The sequence below is a fragment of the Nyctereutes procyonoides genome, unplaced genomic scaffold, assembly GCF_905146905.1.
Source record: "Nyctereutes procyonoides isolate TBG_1078 unplaced genomic scaffold, NYPRO_anot_genome, whole genome shotgun sequence".
Classification (NCBI taxonomy): Eukaryota; Metazoa; Chordata; class Mammalia; order Carnivora; family Canidae; genus Nyctereutes; species Nyctereutes procyonoides.
In genome coordinates, this window is record NW_026575082.1 from 32,572,020 (window position 1) to 32,592,500 (window position 20,481).

Sequence of the window (20,481 nt, forward strand, 5' to 3'; positions counted from 1 at the left end):
CTGTAATCAACAAAGAAGATTGCCTTCCCCTTTCGGTGGGAGTTGGAGATCTGCATTTCCATCCCATATCTTTCCTGAAGCAACAGACTTAAAATATCTTAGTATCTTGAGTGTACTGGAGAGGAGAGGAGATGGAATCAATTTGTTAACATTTCTAAAATATTAAAATACTACCAATACTAAAGATGAAGAGAATGAGAGTTTATTATAGATCTGCCGGGAGCCAGGCATTTCTTCATTCCTAACAACTAATTTTTTAATGTATTATTGTTATCCCATTTTAAGGATGAAGAAACTGAGGCTATATGTGGTTATGTAAAATAGTTGTAGTCATACTGCTGGTCAGTGGCAGAGCCACTTTTCTCTGGACTGCACCTTTCACTCCTCCTCTAAAAGTAGAGTTGGAAGACAGAATGCAGTATGAACAATCTTCAGAAAAAGCCACAGTGGATAGCCTTGGTCTTGGTCAACCATAAATAAATATTGGTGGGGAGGTCTGATAGTGTTAGAGAAAGGGAGGCACTAGTAGTATCCAAGAGAGACAGAGATGGAAAGAAGTCCAAAAGTCGGTGGTGGCTAAAATTCTTGGTTGAGGGACACCTGGGTGCCTCAGTGGTTGAGCGTCTGCCTTTGGCTCAGGTCGTGATCCCAGAACCCTGGGATCAAGTCCATTATCAGGCTCCCCGCAGGAAGCCTGCTTCTCCCTCTGCCTATGACTCTGCCTCTGTGTGTGTGTCTCTCATGAATAAATAAAAAAATCTTTATAAAAAAAAATAAAACTGTTGGTTGAATTCTATTTGAAGCAGCATTGGAGTAGCAGAAGCTGAACGCATGGAGGGAAACTAGAAATGATTGTTGCTATGTCAGGCCTGTAGAGGAGAGTGAAGCATTTATGGCCCTAGAAGGGAGAGTAGAGAAGCAAATGATCACAACTAGCACAGGGTGATAAATAGAAGCTTTATGTTATTGAACATAACTGAACATCACTGAATTTGGGAGTAAAGCAGTACTCCATGATGAGGAAGTGAAGATGGAGGTTTAGCAGCATATCAGAAAGGGAAAGAAGTTTGAAACCATGGTGTTAGATCATCACTTGATATTACTTGCACATATGCTTATTGCCATCTGTTATACAATGGGTTTTAACCTCAAGTCAGAAGAATCTAAGGAACGTCCAGGGCTTGTTGGTCTGGAAACAAAATCAAACCAAATGGACTAGAGGGGTCAACTCTTTTTCTTCTCATTATATGTGGGAAGAGAGAAATTAAAAATCAAAGATTGTATAGAAGAAAGGTAATGACTTTGGAGTGTTGAGAGACGATTTCAAATGCAGCCTCAATCTCTTCTATAGGCTCTTAAATGGAGGAATAGTTGTATTTGTTCGACTACTTGGTTATGATCAGGTGCCTGGCCTGGAATCATGAACATAGGAACCCCACAAATGTAATTCATTTTTCCATACCTCCATTTATTCAAACAAGTAGTTTTTGGAGCAGCTAATTTTCCTCCAGATAATGTATTAGTCGACATCGATCACATTTATGCTGCAGTAACGAACATCCCTCCCCCATATCAGTTGCTCAACACCGCAAAAGTTGCCTTATCTCACTAACTCAAAGTCCGCTGCATGTTTAGGTGGCTTTGCCTCCACATAGCAGTCCAACTGCTTCACTGTTCTGACCTCACAGTCATCACACAAAGACCCCCACAAGGATTACTGCAGGAGACTAAGTGCTGTTCAGAACTGCTCTAAGATGCTTCTACCTGGCAGTGACACAAATCAGTCAGCGTCCAACCCATTGACCAGAACGAGTTCCATAGCCTGCCCTACTGGGAGGAGTTGACCCTTGAATCTTCTGTGTGCCCAGAAGGGAAAAGAACCAGATACCGATAAACAGAAGTAAAGTCCCCCACTGCTTGGCGAGGCACTGGGTGACTCAGAGTGAACAAAACAGACATCCTTCATCTGCCCCCCATGGGGCTCTCGGGCCAGAGTGCCACGCTGCTGGGAGACAATAGCATGGGTAAAGAGCCAGGTTTCTGCCCAGGGGATGTGAGGAACTAGATCAAAGAGATTGCATTCCGTAAGTATAAAGTTATCTGGGAAAATAGGAAAGGGTAACAGTTTAGTGTAAGTGACAAGTATGGAGAACTTAGAAATCCTCAATAAATATTTACTGAACGAATGTTAAATGAGGAATAAGAAGAAATTTAGCTCTACAAAACTAAACGGGAAAGGCAACAGAGAGAGAACAGATATAGGAAGAAAAAACACATGGAAACAGTTTATGCTTTTCAAATGTTCTGAATAATATTTGGGAATAAAAGCTGTTCTTGCTATATCTGCTGCTTCCAGTAAGACTGAAATATTTCCGTGCTGGTCGCTTCTGCCATAGTTGGGCTGCTTGAGGAACTCGTTCCCAGCCAGACTGTTTCATTCTTACCTATTCAAGAGTGAAGGGATTGTGGGAAGCTTGGGTTTTGACTCATCTTCAAGAATGTTTTGTGATCAATGGGCAGCTATCAAATGTAGAGGCGTCACAAGAAAGTAGGAATCATGCTGCTATACATACTGGAAATGGTACAAAGTTAGCCAGAGATCCTATGAATATGATTTTATGGCAAAATGTTTGGGAGGGGGGAGTAGATATTCCTTAAAAGCATTAAAAATGATCCATATTGAAAAAAATCTTTGCTAAACAATAGAAAACATGGGGTGGAGAGGAGGAGGGAGAGAAACCTAAAAACAACAAACCCCTGTTAACATTTCAGTGTAGTTCATCGCGACTTTTTTCTAGGCACACATACCCCTTTGTCTTATAAAAGCCGGTCATATGATAAGTAGTACTCTGTCATTTTCCTTTTACTTAACAGTATTTCTCGGTTTTCCATGTCAAGAAGTATACTTCTATAGCATTATTTTTTTATTTTTTTAAAGATTTATTTATTTATTCATGATAGAGAGAGAGAGAGAGAGAGGCAGAGACACAGGCAGAGGGAGAAGCAGGCTCCATACAGGGAGCCTGACGTGGGACTCGATCCCGGGTCTCCAGGATCAGGCCCTGGGCTGAAGGCAGTGCTAAACCGCTGAGCCACCCAGAAATCCCCAGCATTATTTTTTTTTAATATTTTATTTTCAAGTAATCTCTACATCTGTTGCGGGGCTTGAACTCGCAGCCCCAAGATCATGAGTCACATGCTCCACCGACTGAGCCAACCAGGGTCTGTTGCATTATTTTCAATGCAATGTGGTATTGCCTATGTATCCAGATATATTCCTTTATCATCCCTCTAGGTTGTTTACAGATGGCTGCTACTACAAGCAATGCTGTTATGAACATCCTCTACCTGGATTTCTAGACACCTCTTTATATTTGATAGGGTAACGTTTCTAAATTACTGGTGCAAAAGGCATCTACACTCTCAATGCCTATTATGCATATTACCAAATTGCCTTCTAAAACACTGTTTCACTTTACATCCCTACAATGGATAAGATCAAAAGAGTGTTTAGGAGCCGGTAAATCTACAAGTATGGTTATAAAGACTTGAGTGTATTATTAAATGTGTGCCTAAGCTTCCTAGCTATGGGGAAAGGGGGCACTATGTTATTTTAATCCTGTATCCTATTTTTAATGCTTTGTGCTAAAATCATAAATAATGCGATAATCATAAATCGCATTAGATTTCTTAGAAAGAAATTTAAGACAGATTCATGTACTCTGCTAAATGGGTTCGTTAATATCATGAATGCTGGGATAAATTCCGTGGATGACCCATATGGATATTTGGAATGTGCTCCTCACTCAGCAGAATATATTGAGCTCTGCCATTGACTGTCATTCGTGCCTTGATATATGGCATTCTTTTCATCTTTTCATTGATATATGGCTGTGGCTAAATATCTGTACACAGCTTCTAAAGATCATCTGAATGCTAGGAAATTTCTCCTTTTTCTTTTTTTTTTTTTCATTTTTTAATTTTTTTTATTTATTTATGATAGTCACAGAGAGAGAAAGAGAAACAGGCAGAGACATAGGCAGAGGGAGAAGCAGGCTCCATGCACCGGGAGCCCGATGTGGGATTCGATCCCAGGTCTCCAGGATCGCGCCCTGGGCCAAAGGCAGGCGCCAAACCGCTGCGCCACCCAGGGATCCCAATTTCTCCTTTTTCTAAAGAGGAAACAGAAAAAAAAACTTGAGCAAAATTGACTAACTTTGAGGGACATGGATGAAATAAAGTATCTACTTATATATGATCTACTAATTTAGACATAAATAGTACTTTAAAGTGCATATCATGTAAAATAATTTTAGAAGTATTGCTCTTTTCCCACCCTTAAATTTCATGAAGCAGTTTCAGCCCAACTCCCCCTTCCGTGCATTCCTGACATCAGTATGGTGGGTGCCATCTTTTCAGGAAGCTGGCATGTTTCCAGCACCTGTCATCTGGAACCCTGTCTAAGCTGCTTGAGGTGCAAGACTTGGGAAACTGTCATCACTGGAAATCTTTTCCTTAGCTATAAAAACCCACTTACTACTCATGATCTCCAATAACCACTATTCTATTACTTTGTGTGTGTGTGTGTGTGTGTGTGTGTGTGTGTGTGTGTGTGTGATCCTTGAAATACTTGTTTTCAACAACATCCAACACTTTGAACTGTTAGGTCATGTCTCTCAAAATAATTACTAAGTCAATATTAAATTTCTTTGCTTCTGTTTTTTACCAGTCCCATCGAGTGAATGACTGCTCCCACTGTCCAAAACTGTCACCACTAGGTGTTGTTTCAGGTGAATGCAACTTCCCTAAACAGTGCTTTGTTCAAAATAAAGTAATTGAGAGAATGCCCAGTATTACGAGAGACGTCAGAAGGACTTTAGTATAAAATGCCTCTTTTTCCTGAGGGATAATTTTGGGGAAGAAAAATCTCACTTTACATTCATCCATATATTATAGCTTAAACAAGAGAGAGATTCATACAAATCTCTTTTGTGTTCATATGCAAAGTGACTGTTGAATATGAAAGCTTTTGTCCACCTATAAAAATATCTAAAGAAATGGTTGAACTGCTTTATTTTTCATTTAAGTAAATTGAATAAAAACATTTTTTAAAAATCAAAAGGATGCAGTAGGATTGTAATGCATTTATCTGGTACAGAAACACTGAAAATACAGGTTCATTAAGCCTGCTGCCTTGAAAACACTCATATTGGAATCTTTTAAGAACTACAGCTTCTACCCAGTTAAATCTCCTCCCAACCCCAAACCACATTTATTTTAAGTTTAATACAAAATAAACAAACAAACAAAACAGCAGGAAATGTTTAAGATAAATATTCTCTTGAGGATCTATAGCCAAAATTTTTGGAACTCAAAATGAAAAATTTAGAGAATAGAGTGGCTAGATTTCCCTATGGTCTTACTCTCTCTTTAAGATATATTATGTTATATTGTTTCCATTCTTTTCATCTAAGCACTTCCCAGAGAATCAGGCTAAAAGAACATATTACAGATTAGGTGGCAGCTATTTGATTGATATGGTTGCAGATAGCATATGGTGTATTCTTTAGTTTCAAACTGTTTTGAGTCTTTGTTCTTGCCCACAGCATATACAGTATATATGAGAACTATCCAAAAACTTCCCAATGGTACGTGTATATAATATGCATCATTTTAAAAAGCGATCAACATGTCGCCATTGCATTCTTTATTATTTGAAGTAAATCAAATCAAGAGATACCGAGCTTAAAATAAGTTGTTAGAGAACTCAAATTCTGTAAGATCTTATAATTCCATAAGATGATAAGTGCCGTTTTAAAATGTTAATCAGAAGATGCATTTGTTTTTAATTCTTGATACTGAAAATATTGACTGAATTGTGAATTAACACATTTAGGGTTGCAGATGTCATTTTTCATGAGATTTCCTGAATGATGTAATTTTCATATTTCATATAGCAGTTTGATCAATTTACAGATTTATTTTACATAATTAGTTGGTAAATGAGAAATTCAATTGCTGATATATAACTATTTCTCTGTAATATAAAAAATAAGTTAAAATTCTGAATTATAAATAAAAAAACAAATATTTAGAAGACATCTGGTCCACATCTGTCTGAAATAAGATAATTTAAAACAGTGCAATTAAATGCAAAAAATACTGAAATATTCACACCTTACAATGTAAAAAATAACTCATTTCATTTTAATATGATTTCTTGAATTGATGATTTTTTTTTATTTTAGTGTCCTTTAGCCTCTCATTCTGTCACTATACAGAAGACTGACAAGCTAAACAAACAAAAATAATCCATGTTTTTCAAAGCTTCTACTAAATGAAAGAATTATCTTTATTACTATTCTTTTATGAGTTGACTAACCTCCACTCCTGAGTTAATACTCAGCGGACTTAGACTCAGGCCTACCCCCTTTTGATGTATTTATAATTCTCCATTCAATTATTTAAAATGAGAGATTAGTGAGAGAGTCTGTAATCTGGCTCCCTAAATTGTGCGTTCCTTGTGGGCACAAAAGGGCTCAGTAAATGTGAGAGGAAGGTATTCAGACCCACGAAAATGAAAAACATCTTTGGTACATTCTCATGATCAGTAGAGAATCGTCCTTTGAAGACTGGTCTTTTCTTTTGTTAAAAACCCGTGTTAAGTGGAAAATTAACCATTTTAGGAGAAAGGAAAATACACTAGACTTTCTATAGTCTAACCAAAAAAATGTGAAAAACAAGATAGATGTCTCCTTTAATAAAAGGCTGCAGAGTCTTAAGATTTCAATAGAACTGGGTTTTGATTCATGAGAGAGAAGTTACATTCATGAAATCACTCAATGCGGATGCTACAATTTAAGGTTATAGGGAGAAATCTCTGCTCCCATGCCAGAGGCTCCCTTAACTAGCAATAGACCAGGAAAGGAATTGATGCTGTGAAAAGTGAAAACATTGTTTCTAACACATACCCTAAGGTTTCACAAGTTATATTTTGTGTGTTTATTTCCAGGGAGCATGATAAAGATCCGGAGAGTTTTTTTAAGGTATTAATGCACCTTAAGGATTTAGGACTCAATTTCCACGTGTCTGTCCTTGGAGAAACCTTCACAGATGTCCCAGGTATCTCTTCTGAATTTTCTAACATGTAATTTTATAGATGACATAAGCTCTACAACTTAAGTATTAATCTCCATGTTTCCCTTTGTTAGAATAATCAAGATGAGCACTGTTAACCAAAAGATTATACGATGGCATTAAAGTGTGATTCAATTAAAAAAATACTTAAGTAAGCATTCTTTGATTTAAGTTGAGAACGTAAAGTCATCTCTTTTATCAAATATAGTTTATACAATGTAACTTGATGTAAATAAAATATATTGCTTTAGGCATCTTAACACTTAAGGAAAGTGGGAATTTGTAATTGGATATACAACCTCTCACCCCTGGGGTCACTGGTTTGAATCCTACTTGCATTGGTAATGGCTGAAATACATTACCATCTGTTAGGTGGACTGTGTAAAGCATTTTGGCATCAGACTGGTAATGTGGAGTAGCCTACAGTCCACATCTAGTTGTCATTGGCACGTGCCTTTTTTATTGAGTTGATGAAACACCAAAATCTGAAGCTGATGGCAGTAGAATCTTCTCATCTCATGCCAGATGGAGCCTTTTCAGAGCCATTTCCTTCACCCTCATCCTCAGCGGACATATTTGGGTCAGTAAGATGAGCATCCTGACCCCTTTCATAGACACTTAGTGTTCATATTATTTTCACTGAGGAATAATTGACATACAATGTTATATTAGTTATAATATTATACTAGTACAATAGTGATTTGACATTCCTATATGTTGCGGAAACAGTTACTACTATAAATCTAGTTACCATCTGTCACCTTCCAAAGTTAATACAGTATCATTGACTTTATCCCCCATGTTGTACATTGCATCCGCCATGACTTACTTATTTTGTAACTGCAAGGTTGTACCTCTTAAACCCCTTCATCCCTATCACCCTAACCCTCCTCCCCTCTAGCAACTGCCAAACTGTTCTCTGTATCTATGAATCTGGGGATTTTGTTTTGTTTTGTTTTGATTCCACATATAAATGAAATCATGCAATATTTGTCTTTCTCTATCCTATTTATTGCACTTAGCATAATGCCTTCGAAGTCTACCATGTTATTGCAGATGTCAAGATTTCATTTTTTATGGCTGAGTAGTATTCCAGTGTGTGTGTGTGTGTGTGTGTGTGTGTGTGTGTGTGTGTGTACGCGCGCGCACCACGTCTTCTTTATCCATTCATCTACCAATGGGCATTTAGATTATTTTCATATCTTGGTTATTGTACATGATGCTACAGTGAATATAGGAGCACATACATCTTTTCAAATTAGCATTTTTGTTCTCTTTGGATAAATACCCAGAAGTGGAAATTGCTGGATAATATATTGGTTCTATTTTTTTTTTATTTTTTGAGGAACTTCCATACTGTCTTCCATTGTAGCTCCACCAACTTACATTCCCACCAACAGTACCTGAGTGTTCTCTTTGCTGCACGTCCTAGCCAACATTTGTTACTTCTTGTCTTTCTGATAATAGCCATTCTGACATGTCTAAGGTGATATTTCATTGTGTTTTTGATTGGCATTTCCCTGATGCTTAGCATTTTTTCATGTGCCTAATAGTCATCTCTGTGTCTTCTTTGGAAAAAATGTCCACTTAGATCCTTTGCCATTCTTTAATTAGATTGTTTGGGTGTTTCTGTCATTAAACTGTACAAGTTCTTTATGTATTTTCAGTATTAACCCCTTATTGGATATATGACTTACAAATATCTTCTCACATTCATTGGTTGCCTTTCCATCTTGTTGATGGTTTCCTTTGCTGTGCAGAAGAAGCTTTGTAGTTTGATGCAGTCCCATTTGTTTATTTTTGTTTTTGTTTCCCTTGCCCCTTGAGTCAGAGCCAGAAAAAACTGTTAAGGCTGACATCAAGGAACTTACTGCCCACGTTTTCATCTCGGAGTATTATAACTTCAGGTCCCACATTTGAGTCTTTAGTCCATATTGGGTTAATTATTATGTGTGGTGTCATAAGACAGTGCTCCAGTTTTATTCTTGTGCAGGTAGCTGTCCAATTTTCTCAACACCAGTTGTTGAAGAGTCTTTTCTTTCTCCATTATATATTCTTGCCTCCTTTGTTATAAATTAGTTGACGAGATGTGTGTGGGTTTATTTCTGGACTCTGTATTCTGTTCTATTGGTCTATGTGTCTATTTTAATACTGATACCATGCTGCCTTGATTTCTATAGCTTTGAAGTATAGTTTGAAATCCAGGAGCATTATTCATCCAGCTTTGTTCTTCTTTTCCAAGATTATTTTGAGCATTATGTTCTTTTGTGGTTCCATATGCATTTTAGAATTATTTGCTCTAGTTTTGTGAAAAATGTCATTGGAATTTTGATAGGATTTGAACTGAATCTGGAGATTTCTTTGAGTAGTTATGGACATTTTAACAATGCTAATTCTCCTAATCCATGAGCATAGAATAACTTTCCATTTATTTGTATCTTCTTCAGTTTTTTCACCAATATAGTTTTCAGTCTACAGATTTATCACCCTCTTGGTAAATTTATTATTGGGTATTTTCTTCTTTTTGATGTGATTATAAATGGAATTGTTTTCTTAAATTCTATTTCTGATAGTTTGTTATTAGTGTATGAAAATGCAACAGATTTTTATACATTAGTTTTGTGTCCTGCATCTTTACTGAATTCATTTATTAGTTCTAACAGTTTTCAGTGGAGTCTTTAGAGTTTTCTATATGTAGTATAATGTCATTTGCAAATAGGAACAATTCTACTTCTTCTGGTCCAATTTGTATGACTTTTTATTTCTTTTTCTTTCCTAATTGCTGTGCCTAGCGCGTCTAGTACTATGTTGAATAAAAGCAGCTAGAATGAGCATTCTGGGTTTTTTTAAAATATTTATTTATTTATTCATGAGAGACACAGAGAGAGAGAGAGAGGCAGAGACACAGGCAGAAGGAAAAGCAGGCTCCCCACAGGGAGACCAATGTGGGACTTGATCCCGGATCCTGGGATCATGCCCTGAGCCGAAGGCAGATGCTCAACTGCTGAGCCACCCAGGTGTCCCTAGAATGAGCATTGTTTTCTTAATTCTGACCTTAGGCAATTTTTTTTTAAGATCTTATTTTTAAGCATTTCCACACACCAGTGTAGGGCTCAAACTCTCACACCCCTGAGATCAGGAGTCACATACTCTATTGACTGAGCCAGCCAGGCACCCTTGATTCTGATCTTAGAGGAAAAGCTATCTACTTTTTAGTTTTTGACTGTTGTGTATGATGTTAGATTTGGGTTTGTCATATATGGCTTCTATCATGATGAGGTACATTTCCTCTATACCCCTTTGTTAAGAGTTTTGTAAATGAATATTGAATTTTGTCAAATGCTTTTCTACATTTATTAAGGTGATCATATGATTTTTATTTTTCATTCTGTTGATGTAGTATATTACATTGAATGCTTTGCAGATGGAACTTACTTTGCATTACTGGAATAAATCCCACTTGATCATGGTCTATGATCCTTCTAATGTCTTATTGGATTCAGTTTGCTAATATTTTGTTGATAATTTTTACATCTATATTCATCAGGAATATTGGCCTATAATGTGTGTGTGTGTGCGTGTGTGTGTGTGTGTGTGTGTGTATTATCTTTCTCTGCTTTTGGTATCAGAGTAACGCTAATCTCACAGAATGAGTTCAGAAGCTTTGGTAGGAAGTATGATAGAATAGGACCAAAGTATGGAGGTTCTTGATAAACAAAGTAGATTAGGTAAAAGTAAAAAATAAGCAACCTAGATCATGAACAGGAAAGAAATGTGATAAAACTTGTATTTTAGGAAGCTTTATCTTTCAGTGGTATGTAGGCAGATTCACAGTAAGATACTACAGTGGTAATCCAAGTGTGATTCTTGAAGTGGTGGCTGAGAGATTAGTGAGAGGGATGTATGACAGAGATATTCTCGAAGAACCCACAGAAGAGAATTTGGAAGATGGATAGCTGTAGAGAGAAGGAAGAAAAATTCTGCTCATTTGCAGAGCTGGTGAGTTTTGTTTGTGGCAGCATGGAGGTGTTTGTGAATGGACTGGGAAGTGTCGCTGGAGGAAGTCCGTAAGCAGAAGGCTTCTTGGCTGGTTTCACTATTAGGTAGTTTTAAGCCACCACTACAGAAAAGACTAGGATTTTATTCATAGGGCTATGTTCTTGGGATCACAGTGTCCCTTCTCACACATTAACATTGAGCTACTTAGAGCAGGATGGAGGGTTAAAAGTGGGGTGGGGATCCCTAAGGGCCCAGATTCTAAGTGCTCAGTCGTTATAGATCTAATCTTATTACTCAACTGTGACTTGACTGTAGCATGTTGTTCTTACTGGCACTGTAGGAGGGGAATTCCACAGTGAACAAGACTCTGTCTCCACCTTTAGGGAACTCTGTTTGGGCAGACACTTCCATACCAGTAACAGGTACCTAATATGCTGTGAAATAAGTAGGGAATTCTGTAGAAGCCCATAGGAAGGGGTGTCATGTTATCTGTGGTATTTTTAGTCTCAACTGGGGCTCCTTCTCCTTTAGGTCTATCTCGATCATTCCAAATGTGAGTCACCTTTCTTCATGGCTACAGCACTTTACCTTGCACATGAGAAGGGTACAAGTTGTTGTATGGACAGATGAGCCCAGTAGCTTTCCAGCTTGTGTTCCTAGAAAGCCACCTTGCCCATCTTTAAAGTTTTCCTAACAGGCCATTCTGTGCATTTTCATGTTCTTATCATTGTTTGGTTTAACAAACACTTACATTGCACTCACAGTATCCCAGGCATTGTTCTGAGTGGTTTATAGATATTAACTCAAACTTCTCATAACAGTCTTGTTCATTATTCCTATCTCCATTTTTCTCAGGTGGTGAAACTGAGGCAAAGAGAAATTAAGTTAGGCCACATAGCTAGGTCATACTTTTCACCACTATGCTAATGGCTTTCTGAACCATTTCTCTAAATTGAAAGATTTTTTTTACCCCAACTCACTTTCCAGCACTTTACCAAAAGGTTACCTGGCAAGCATACATTTCTTCGCCTCTCTTCTGGATGCTACATTCGTGTATCTAAAACCCATACCATAAACCAACTTACATACTCTGTAGCATCAGCCAGAGTACATACTCTCATGCTATTAACATTTATAAGGAAGTTTTTTTTATAAATAATTGCAATAATAATTATACTATTAGTTGCTACTGTTTATTGACAGTTTGCTTCTTACTTGACCTTTGCCACGTGACTTACTATAATGTTCATGATTAGCCCAATGGAGTAGGCATTATTATTATCCCACTTGATAGGTAGAGAGACTGAGACTCTGAAGGCTTAAGTCATTTTGATTGCACTGCCTGTGAGTTAAACTTTTCTCTTTCACATACAAGCCTTGATGTATTGAAACCAAAAAAGGCTTAATATATGACTGTAGGACCACTTTATTAACCTTTTTTTTTTGCTTTATTTATTTATTTACTTACTTTTTAAATAGAGATAGACTTATATATAACATTGGGTAAGTCTAAGGTGTCCATCATGTTAATTTGATACATTTATGTATTATGATATGGTTACCACTATAGCTTTAGCTAACACCTCTATCGTGTCACATAATTATCATTTCTTTTTTATGACGAGAACATTTAAAATCTAGTCTCTTAGCAATTTTGAAGTATGTGATATAGTATTGTTGACTCTTATCACTGTGTTATGCATTAGATCTCCAGAATTTATTCTCTTTAGTTGTAAGTTTGTGCATTAATTTCTTTGTCTCCAACTTCCTTCTCCTTCTCTCTCCATAGACGTCTTGGGGAACTCTAGCATGATATTCATTCTAGTAAGTTTTACTGCCCTTTTGATGAAACAATCTCCCTTAAATTTCTTTTGAAAATGTTAAAACTATAATAGAACAACTTTGTAGAGTCTCCATGCTATTGATAATTTTAGACTGTGTTTATTATTTTCAAATTATACTATCATAAGGTTTTTCTAATATTTTTTTCTGAAGAAGTATGGTAGATTAAGATTTTAGTTTATAGATACATTGTCTATAGCTCTGTTGTGTCATCCTTTCATTTTACAAAAGTAGAGAGGTCTAGCACAATGACTCTTCCAGGCTCTCAGAGTTGGGCCCCGTGGGTGAGATAGGCAGGAGATAATGGCAAGGTGGGGAGTCAAACCAAGGAGTCACTCTCCTCATCCCTACTTGCTTCTATACGTATTCAATAAAGGCTTTATAAATATCTTACCTGTGCCAAACACTATGGTAGACATTTAGGATTGAAATGGTGAATAAAGCAGATGTGTTGTGATGTTTGCGACTTGTCATCCCATATCAGAGCTTTATTCATCACTTACTAGAAGATTCCTTAGAAACATCAAAACTATCATTCCTTAAACACTTAGCATGTGCCAGGTACTGTTCTAAGATCTTTATGCATTACCTCACTTACTCTTCACTATTGTGATTACCATTTTACTGCTGAGAAAAGTAAGACACGGGAGGTTAAGTCACTTGCCTGAAACCACCCATCCAGCCAATTATGAAACCGCATTTCAAACTGTGTCAGTTCCCCTCCAATACCATTGTATATTCTATGTGGAAGCCCACAGAATCATCTGTGTTTTAAAGATACCCCAAATAATATTTGGCATACATTTAGTGTTCAATAAATACTATTCGAATGAATGGAAGAATGAGTCTGGCAAAGAGAACAATACAATTTACATACCATATCAGGTATGTAGAAATCTACATAGAAACTCTTTTCAAGTACTGGCGAGTTAGTGACTGAAAATAGAGAACCCTAAGACTTAAGGAAGTTCTCAGTGGTCTTATAGGAGACCTTGATTTAATATAAATCTATTTTTCAGTCTTCTTCTCATCTTTCAGCTCTTAGATCAGTCTTATTTTTGACTACTAGTTTGCTAAACTAACAGACCACCTTAAAATCTCAATGGCTTGAAACATAAGATTCATTTCTTACTCACACTATTTATTTATTGCTGGTGGGCAATAGTGTTCTACTCATTATGGTCATTCAAGGACCCAGCCTTGCAGAGAGATCCAAGCAACCACCATCTCAAACACTGCCAGTTACCATGCCAGGTGGAAGAGAACGCTAGGAGATCCTCCCATTAACAATTTAGTGCTCTTTCCTAAAAGTGACATAAGTTTCCACTCAACACATTGGCCAGAACTTGTTGCAAGGCACTTGCAATAGGGGGGGGGGGGCAGGAAATGCAATCCTGAGTTGAGCCCAGAATGGGAAAGAACAGAAATATTTGATGAATATTTTGACCATTAATGACCACCATAACTCTTTAACATGCATCATGATCTGTGGCTCATCTGAGAGAAAACCAAGCCCATCCAAGATGTCTGACTTAACCTGAGTGAGTCTACCCCCAATGCGTAGAGAACTCCTAACAAATATTAGAATACTCCCCCACAGTCTTCTTGCTAGAGAACCTAGCTGGTGTCTGAAGACACATCTAGCTACCATGTACTGTAAGGCAGATCAGTATGAAGTAAAATTGGCCTCAGTGGGAATGGAGTGAATTATCAATTAGAGGTGACCTAGCATTTTGGAAAGGTTATGTAGTGTCAGACATGAGTAGTTTTGCCCTCTACCCCCAAGGGATATATGACAATGTCCAGAGACCTCTTAGTTGTTACAACTGCTGTAGGGTGATACTCACCAGTAGTGGTTATAGGCCAGGGATGCTGCTAAACATTCTACAACACACAGGACAGCCCCCACAACAAAGAATTATCCAACCTAAAATGTCAATAATGCCAAGATTGAGAGACTCTGATTTATAGGAATTGAAGTCAGAAGATCAAGTTTAGGCTGGGTCCTATAGCTTTCTCCATTAATGTCAGTTAATCCATCTATACAGAGGAGGAGATGGGAAAGAGAAATAACAATAAAACCACCTGCCCTACCCACTTCAGTGAGTTATAATGAGGATTTCAGCACAATTAATTTGGGGTAAAGTGCTTTCTTAACTACCAGGCAGATTTTGTTATAGAATTCATGGACTTCCCTTCAATATATGGAGGGAGTCTTTAATTTTGGATCCAAAGAAGACATTAATGATGCTAATCCTTAAAAGTTTATTTTTCACATTATTTTAATTATTTTTAATCCAGAAAATTGAAAGCTTATTCTGTTACATAAAACACCCATCAGACTCCATTTTACAAATGAACCAAAAAACCCAGAAGCCCTTCAATGCAAATCTTTTAGTTTTCACCAGCTCTCATGACAGGGTCACATTGTTAGCCTTTGATGGTTAAAACAAAAAAAAAAAAAAAAAGCAAATGCTTAAGATATCAAGTCAATGGAATGTGTTTGTGTACTTAATAATTTCCCACAAATGATAATTCTAAACAATTTTTTTTTTCTGTGAACAGCAAGCTCAGCAGGCTCTTCTTTCCCTACTGCAGACATGGTGGGAGAAGGAGTTTTAGCTTTAGACATTGAGGAACCAGAAAGTTTTCGAGGAAAGTAAAAACCTGAACTACAGTTTTGGCGGATAGAAATCCTTCTGGTTCACCTTTAATTTGAGGTTAAGAACAGTATGAGGGAAACTTCTGGTTAGTATCTGGCATGACAATGGTTATTACTGTGATCTTGGCATATTCTTGCTCCTTAGTTCTGGAGTCAAATGTTGGATGATTATATAACATTTCCCTCCCCTCTCATCTCCCTTTTCACTCCCAGCTGCAATCTCATTTTCAGAAGAGCAGCTACACTAAAGGGGGTGGGAGGAGAGATGTAGTAAAAAGTTTCTAAGAACGCAAATAGCTTATATCACATTAATATAAAGGTATAAAACTTCACTACAAGGCAAGTCTACAGAAGGAAAGCTTATAAATATGTGGATTGATTTTAAATTAACATATTATTACATATGAAATGAAAGAAATGTGCTGATAAAATTGAATAAACTCATTCTCTCTAGACCATACCATTATGCAAAACTTTCCTTCTCCTTTTCTTTTTTTTTTAAATGTTATTACTACCTACTTATTTCCTTAACACAGAATAATTTACTGAGTTCCTATCATGGTCTGACACCATATTTGGATGCCAACAGTAGAAGATGCGGTTCCTGCCCTCTAGAATCTTATTGTCTGGGAAGCAAAAATGTTTTTATAACTGTTTCATTCTACCATACCCTTGTTTAAATTGGAACATTTGCAAATAATTTTGAATATATTACTTGATAACCTTTACAGTAATGTAGTAGACACTCAACAAGTATTAGCATCCCAAACTTATAGCTGAGGAAAATGATTTATGTTGGCCTCACTTCAGTAGTATGGATCTGAGGTAGATTTTCAGTGGACAGAGCCACCTTCACATGTTTCTTATAAATAAGTATATAGTTACTTTCCCAAAAATATGAGTGGGGGAATCAGTTTCCCCAGAATATGATTTAAAACAGAAGTCATCTGTCTCTCCGTCCTTTGCTGAAGAAAAACAACAAAATATAATGGGAAAGTAAGGAAGGTTCTATAAATGTAGAAATATATGCTTCTGACAGGAAATAATAAATATTCCAATAAAAATGGCACTATCTCTTAAGATAACTTATGAATTTAACAAGATTCCAATAAAGATGCAAAAATATTACTTTATCTTTACAGAATACTTCTAAATTCATATAAAATAAATAAATGTGCAGAGTACCAAAGGATTCTCTAGTAAAGAAATAACAAAGGGAAACATGCCCTACCATATTCAGAACATGTACGGAGGGATAACTTTTAAAACAATACAGGGACGCCTGGGTGGCTCAGTGGTTGAGTGTCTGTCTTCGGCTCAGGGCGTGATCCCGGCCAGAGTCCCAAGATCGAGTCCCGTATCAGGCTCCCTGTGTGGAGCCTGCTTCTCCTCCCTCTTCCTGTGTCTCTGCCTCTCTCTGTGTGTCTCTCATGAATAAATACATAAAATCTTAAAAATAAAAAAATAAAACAATACTTCACAAATTCAAAAACATGAAAGTAGAATGATGGACAAAAATAGGGAATTCAGAAATAAACTCAATTTGTATATAAGTATCCAACAAACTTAGGATAACAAAAATTAATGTACTTATTCCAGCTCTAAAATATAATACTATTAGTGAAAGCAAGAAATTAGTAAACAAACAGCCAGTGCACCAAAAAAAAAAAAGTCATGGAAGAAATTAAGTATAGATTTTAAATATACACTATAGATAAAGGATTTACAGAAGCATCAACATATCGTAAGCACAGCAAATTACTGAACTCTTACTCTGTGCCCAGTGCAAGGCAGGGCTTTTACTTTGGTAGTCCATTTGAGTCCGGGGAAGACACGAGGGAAGACACAAGACACAAGTTAAGTTCAATAACTTGCCCAAAGTCACAGAGCTAATAGCAATGGAGATAATGATATCCAAAGAAATCAACCTTAAGTCAAGTTTCGGAGGAAAAAAAATCTAAGTTTACCAGTAACAAGTCAGTATAAATAGAGGGAATATGAGAGGGCAGTTGCATGGGCCCAAGAATAAAAGTAAAAGCATATCCTAATGAAGACAAGCCAGTTTATAGAGAAACGTCTGCATGTACGGTGATGGCAATGTAAGATATTTTTCCTGTATAAGTTACTGTTGCCTTTGTGTGACTGGATGATTCTGCATCAAAGAAAACATCCCACGGTAATGCATCCTATGCCTTGCCCTGCTTCCTGTTCCCTCTCTCCCAGTGGGTGCCCCTTAATCTTCTGGCCCCTTGAATCCCACAAAGCTTTCAGATTGATCTAAGGTGTCTGGACACTTTGGGTTCAATTTATGTACCTGCTGTTATAAGAGTTCTTTCTAAACCCAGACCATCCGAGAATAGAGTCACAGTAGTACAAGAATGATAGACATGTATCTCCTACATTTTCTGCAGGATTAACTGCAATTTCCTTTGTGACGAATGAAGTTCTTCAAACTTCAATCCCAATCGAATCCCTTATGAATTCCGGTTCATCTTTGCCATGCCCTGAATACGTCTGTGCATTTACCCACCTCTATGTCTGGTGTTACTTGCTGAAATTCCATGAAGGTGGTATTTCCTGGAGTATAGCTCCCAACACGTCTCTCAAGAAATTCTCCTCAAAAATTGTGACTGTGAAAACACGACTGGAGAAAAATGCTGTTTCATTTTCGTAAACAAGAGTCCTCAAAGTGTATGAGAAATGTGCACTTGGGGGAAGACTTAAGGAAATAGATTAATTAATTATGAATGGGAAAAGGTCAAGACATTCGATGAGCCAATAGGAAATTAGAAGCAGACCCTAATTTTAAAAGCCTGTACATGTATTTTTTTAAAGATTTTATTCATTTATTAATGAGAGACAGAGAGAGAGAGAGAGAGAGAGAGAGAGATAGAGAGAGGCAGAGGGAGAAGCAGGCTCCATGCAGGGAGCCCAACGTGGGACTCAATCCCGGGACTCCAGGCTCATGACCTGGGCGGAAGGCAGGCGCTAAACCATTGAGCCACCCGGGAGTCCCCTGTACATGTATTTTTAAAAAATATTTTATTCATTTATTCATGAGACACACACAGAGAGAGAGAGAGAGAGAGAGAGAGGCAGAGAGAGAAGCAGGATCCCTGCAGGGACCCCGATGTGGGACTCGATCCCAGGACCCTGGGATCACGACCTGAGCCAAAGGCAGACTCTCAACTCACTGAGCCACCCAAATGCCCCAAACACCTGTACATGTATATATGACAGAAGGTTGATAGATAGGGAGTCTTAGAATAGGGCTTGTGCACCTTGCTTTGGGATTTTATCCTTTTGAATTCTTGTAGTTGTAAATGGTCATGATTAGGAGTGTCATATGGTCAAAAAAAGATGTTCCCCAATAACAACAGTTGCTTGACGATGGCAGAAGGCCTGCCTGTTTTACAAATTCATGTGTCCCTGCAGTGTCTTATCAACCCAGGAGTCTCTTGACAGAAAACAGGATAGGGAGTGAGTATCTGGATCCAACTAGTGAGCTCTTCCGGCTATATCTCTCCTGGCCTAAACTGTTAGGTTTGTAAAATAGAAACCATTCCAGATATAAGTACGATGGAATAAATTCGATCCTGGAATGTAAAAGGCTCAGGGTCCCCTTACAGGTCTGCCACTGGTCAGCCTTGCCACATCTTTCAGCCTCTGTTTACTTATCCATAAAATAAAACCACTCAAAAAAGGGACCTTGGGATTAGGGTATGTCGCCTTTTTTTTTTTTTTAAGATTTTATGTATTTATTCATGAGAGAGGCAGAGACACAGGCAGAGGGAGAAGCAGGCTCCCTGCAGGAGCCCGATGCGGGACTCGACCCCAGGATCACGCCCTGAGCTGAAGGCAGACGCTCAACCACTGAGCCACCCAGGGATCCCATATGTCGACTTTTAAAATGAGGTGGATGTCCCACTCCTGAGGGAATTTCACATAGTGACATGTTCTGGGGGGAAAAAAATCTCATCTAGTGACACTTTTCTTATTGTGAAAACAAGTATAATAATTCTGCTTTTTCTTTTTTTTTTTTTTTAAAGATTGTATTTATTTATTCATGAGAGACACAGAGAGAGGGGCAGAGGGAGAAGCAGGCTCCATGCAGGGAGCCCCATGCGGGAGTTGATCTCCAGACCCCGGATCCCACCCTGAGCAGAAAGCAGACGCTCAACCGCTGAGCCACCCAGGCGTCCCATTATAATTCTGCTTTTTCAAAACATTTTTTATTCCTTATCATCCTGATATCTGTCTGTACACCCAGCCCCAACTCCCACCCTCACGCAGTTGAGAACCATCGATCGAGGCTGTCACAGTAGTTCCAGCCACCCTCATGGCTGACTGATGTTGCCCAGTGTTCCATCCTATAAGCCTTTGCTCACTTAAAAGCTTCGTGCATCTCGCCCTCCCTTTTCTCCTGCCCTTATCAAGTTAAGTAGAGGGTCATTGATCTGGATTTCTCAGTATGATGTCAACTACCCTCCTAGCCTTACTTCAGTCCTTACAGGAGTGTCCCCTGAAGGTAGCTCACATGTCCCTACTCCACCTGTCAAACTCCAGCCCATCTTCCGTGACTCCTCTCGCCCACTTTCCCTGACCTCTAAGACAGTTATGCTACCTCCCCTCTGTGAACATCCATGGGACTTCATTCATACTCAGCTACGTACTTGTCGAACTTCAGTAACTTAGAAGGTGCTTGAGGATGGTGACTGTATCTTACACAGCTTATTATGACCCAAAGATCCTAACAAAGCAACGTCTGCAAACGTTTCACTGTGATCCACACCAAGCTATATATTTACATTGTGACCTAGTGTACACATGTGTGTAGGCAT

The 20,481-nt window shown here is 37.9% G+C and overlaps 1 protein-coding gene across 9 annotated transcripts in view; it reads left to right on the top strand.

Annotated features, from left to right (window-relative positions):
* Positions 1 to 20,481, top strand: part of LOC129514591 (glycosyltransferase-like domain-containing protein 1) — a 388,336-nt gene that overhangs the window by 352,887 nt on the left and 14,968 nt on the right. For all 9 annotated transcript variants that reach the window (XM_055333308.1, XM_055333313.1, XM_055333309.1 and 6 more), the window contains one exon: positions 7,013 to 7,122. In XM_055333308.1, coding sequence (XP_055189283.1) covers positions 7,013 to 7,122 — 110 coding nt within the window. The remainder of the gene's footprint in view (positions 1 to 7,012; positions 7,123 to 20,481) is intronic.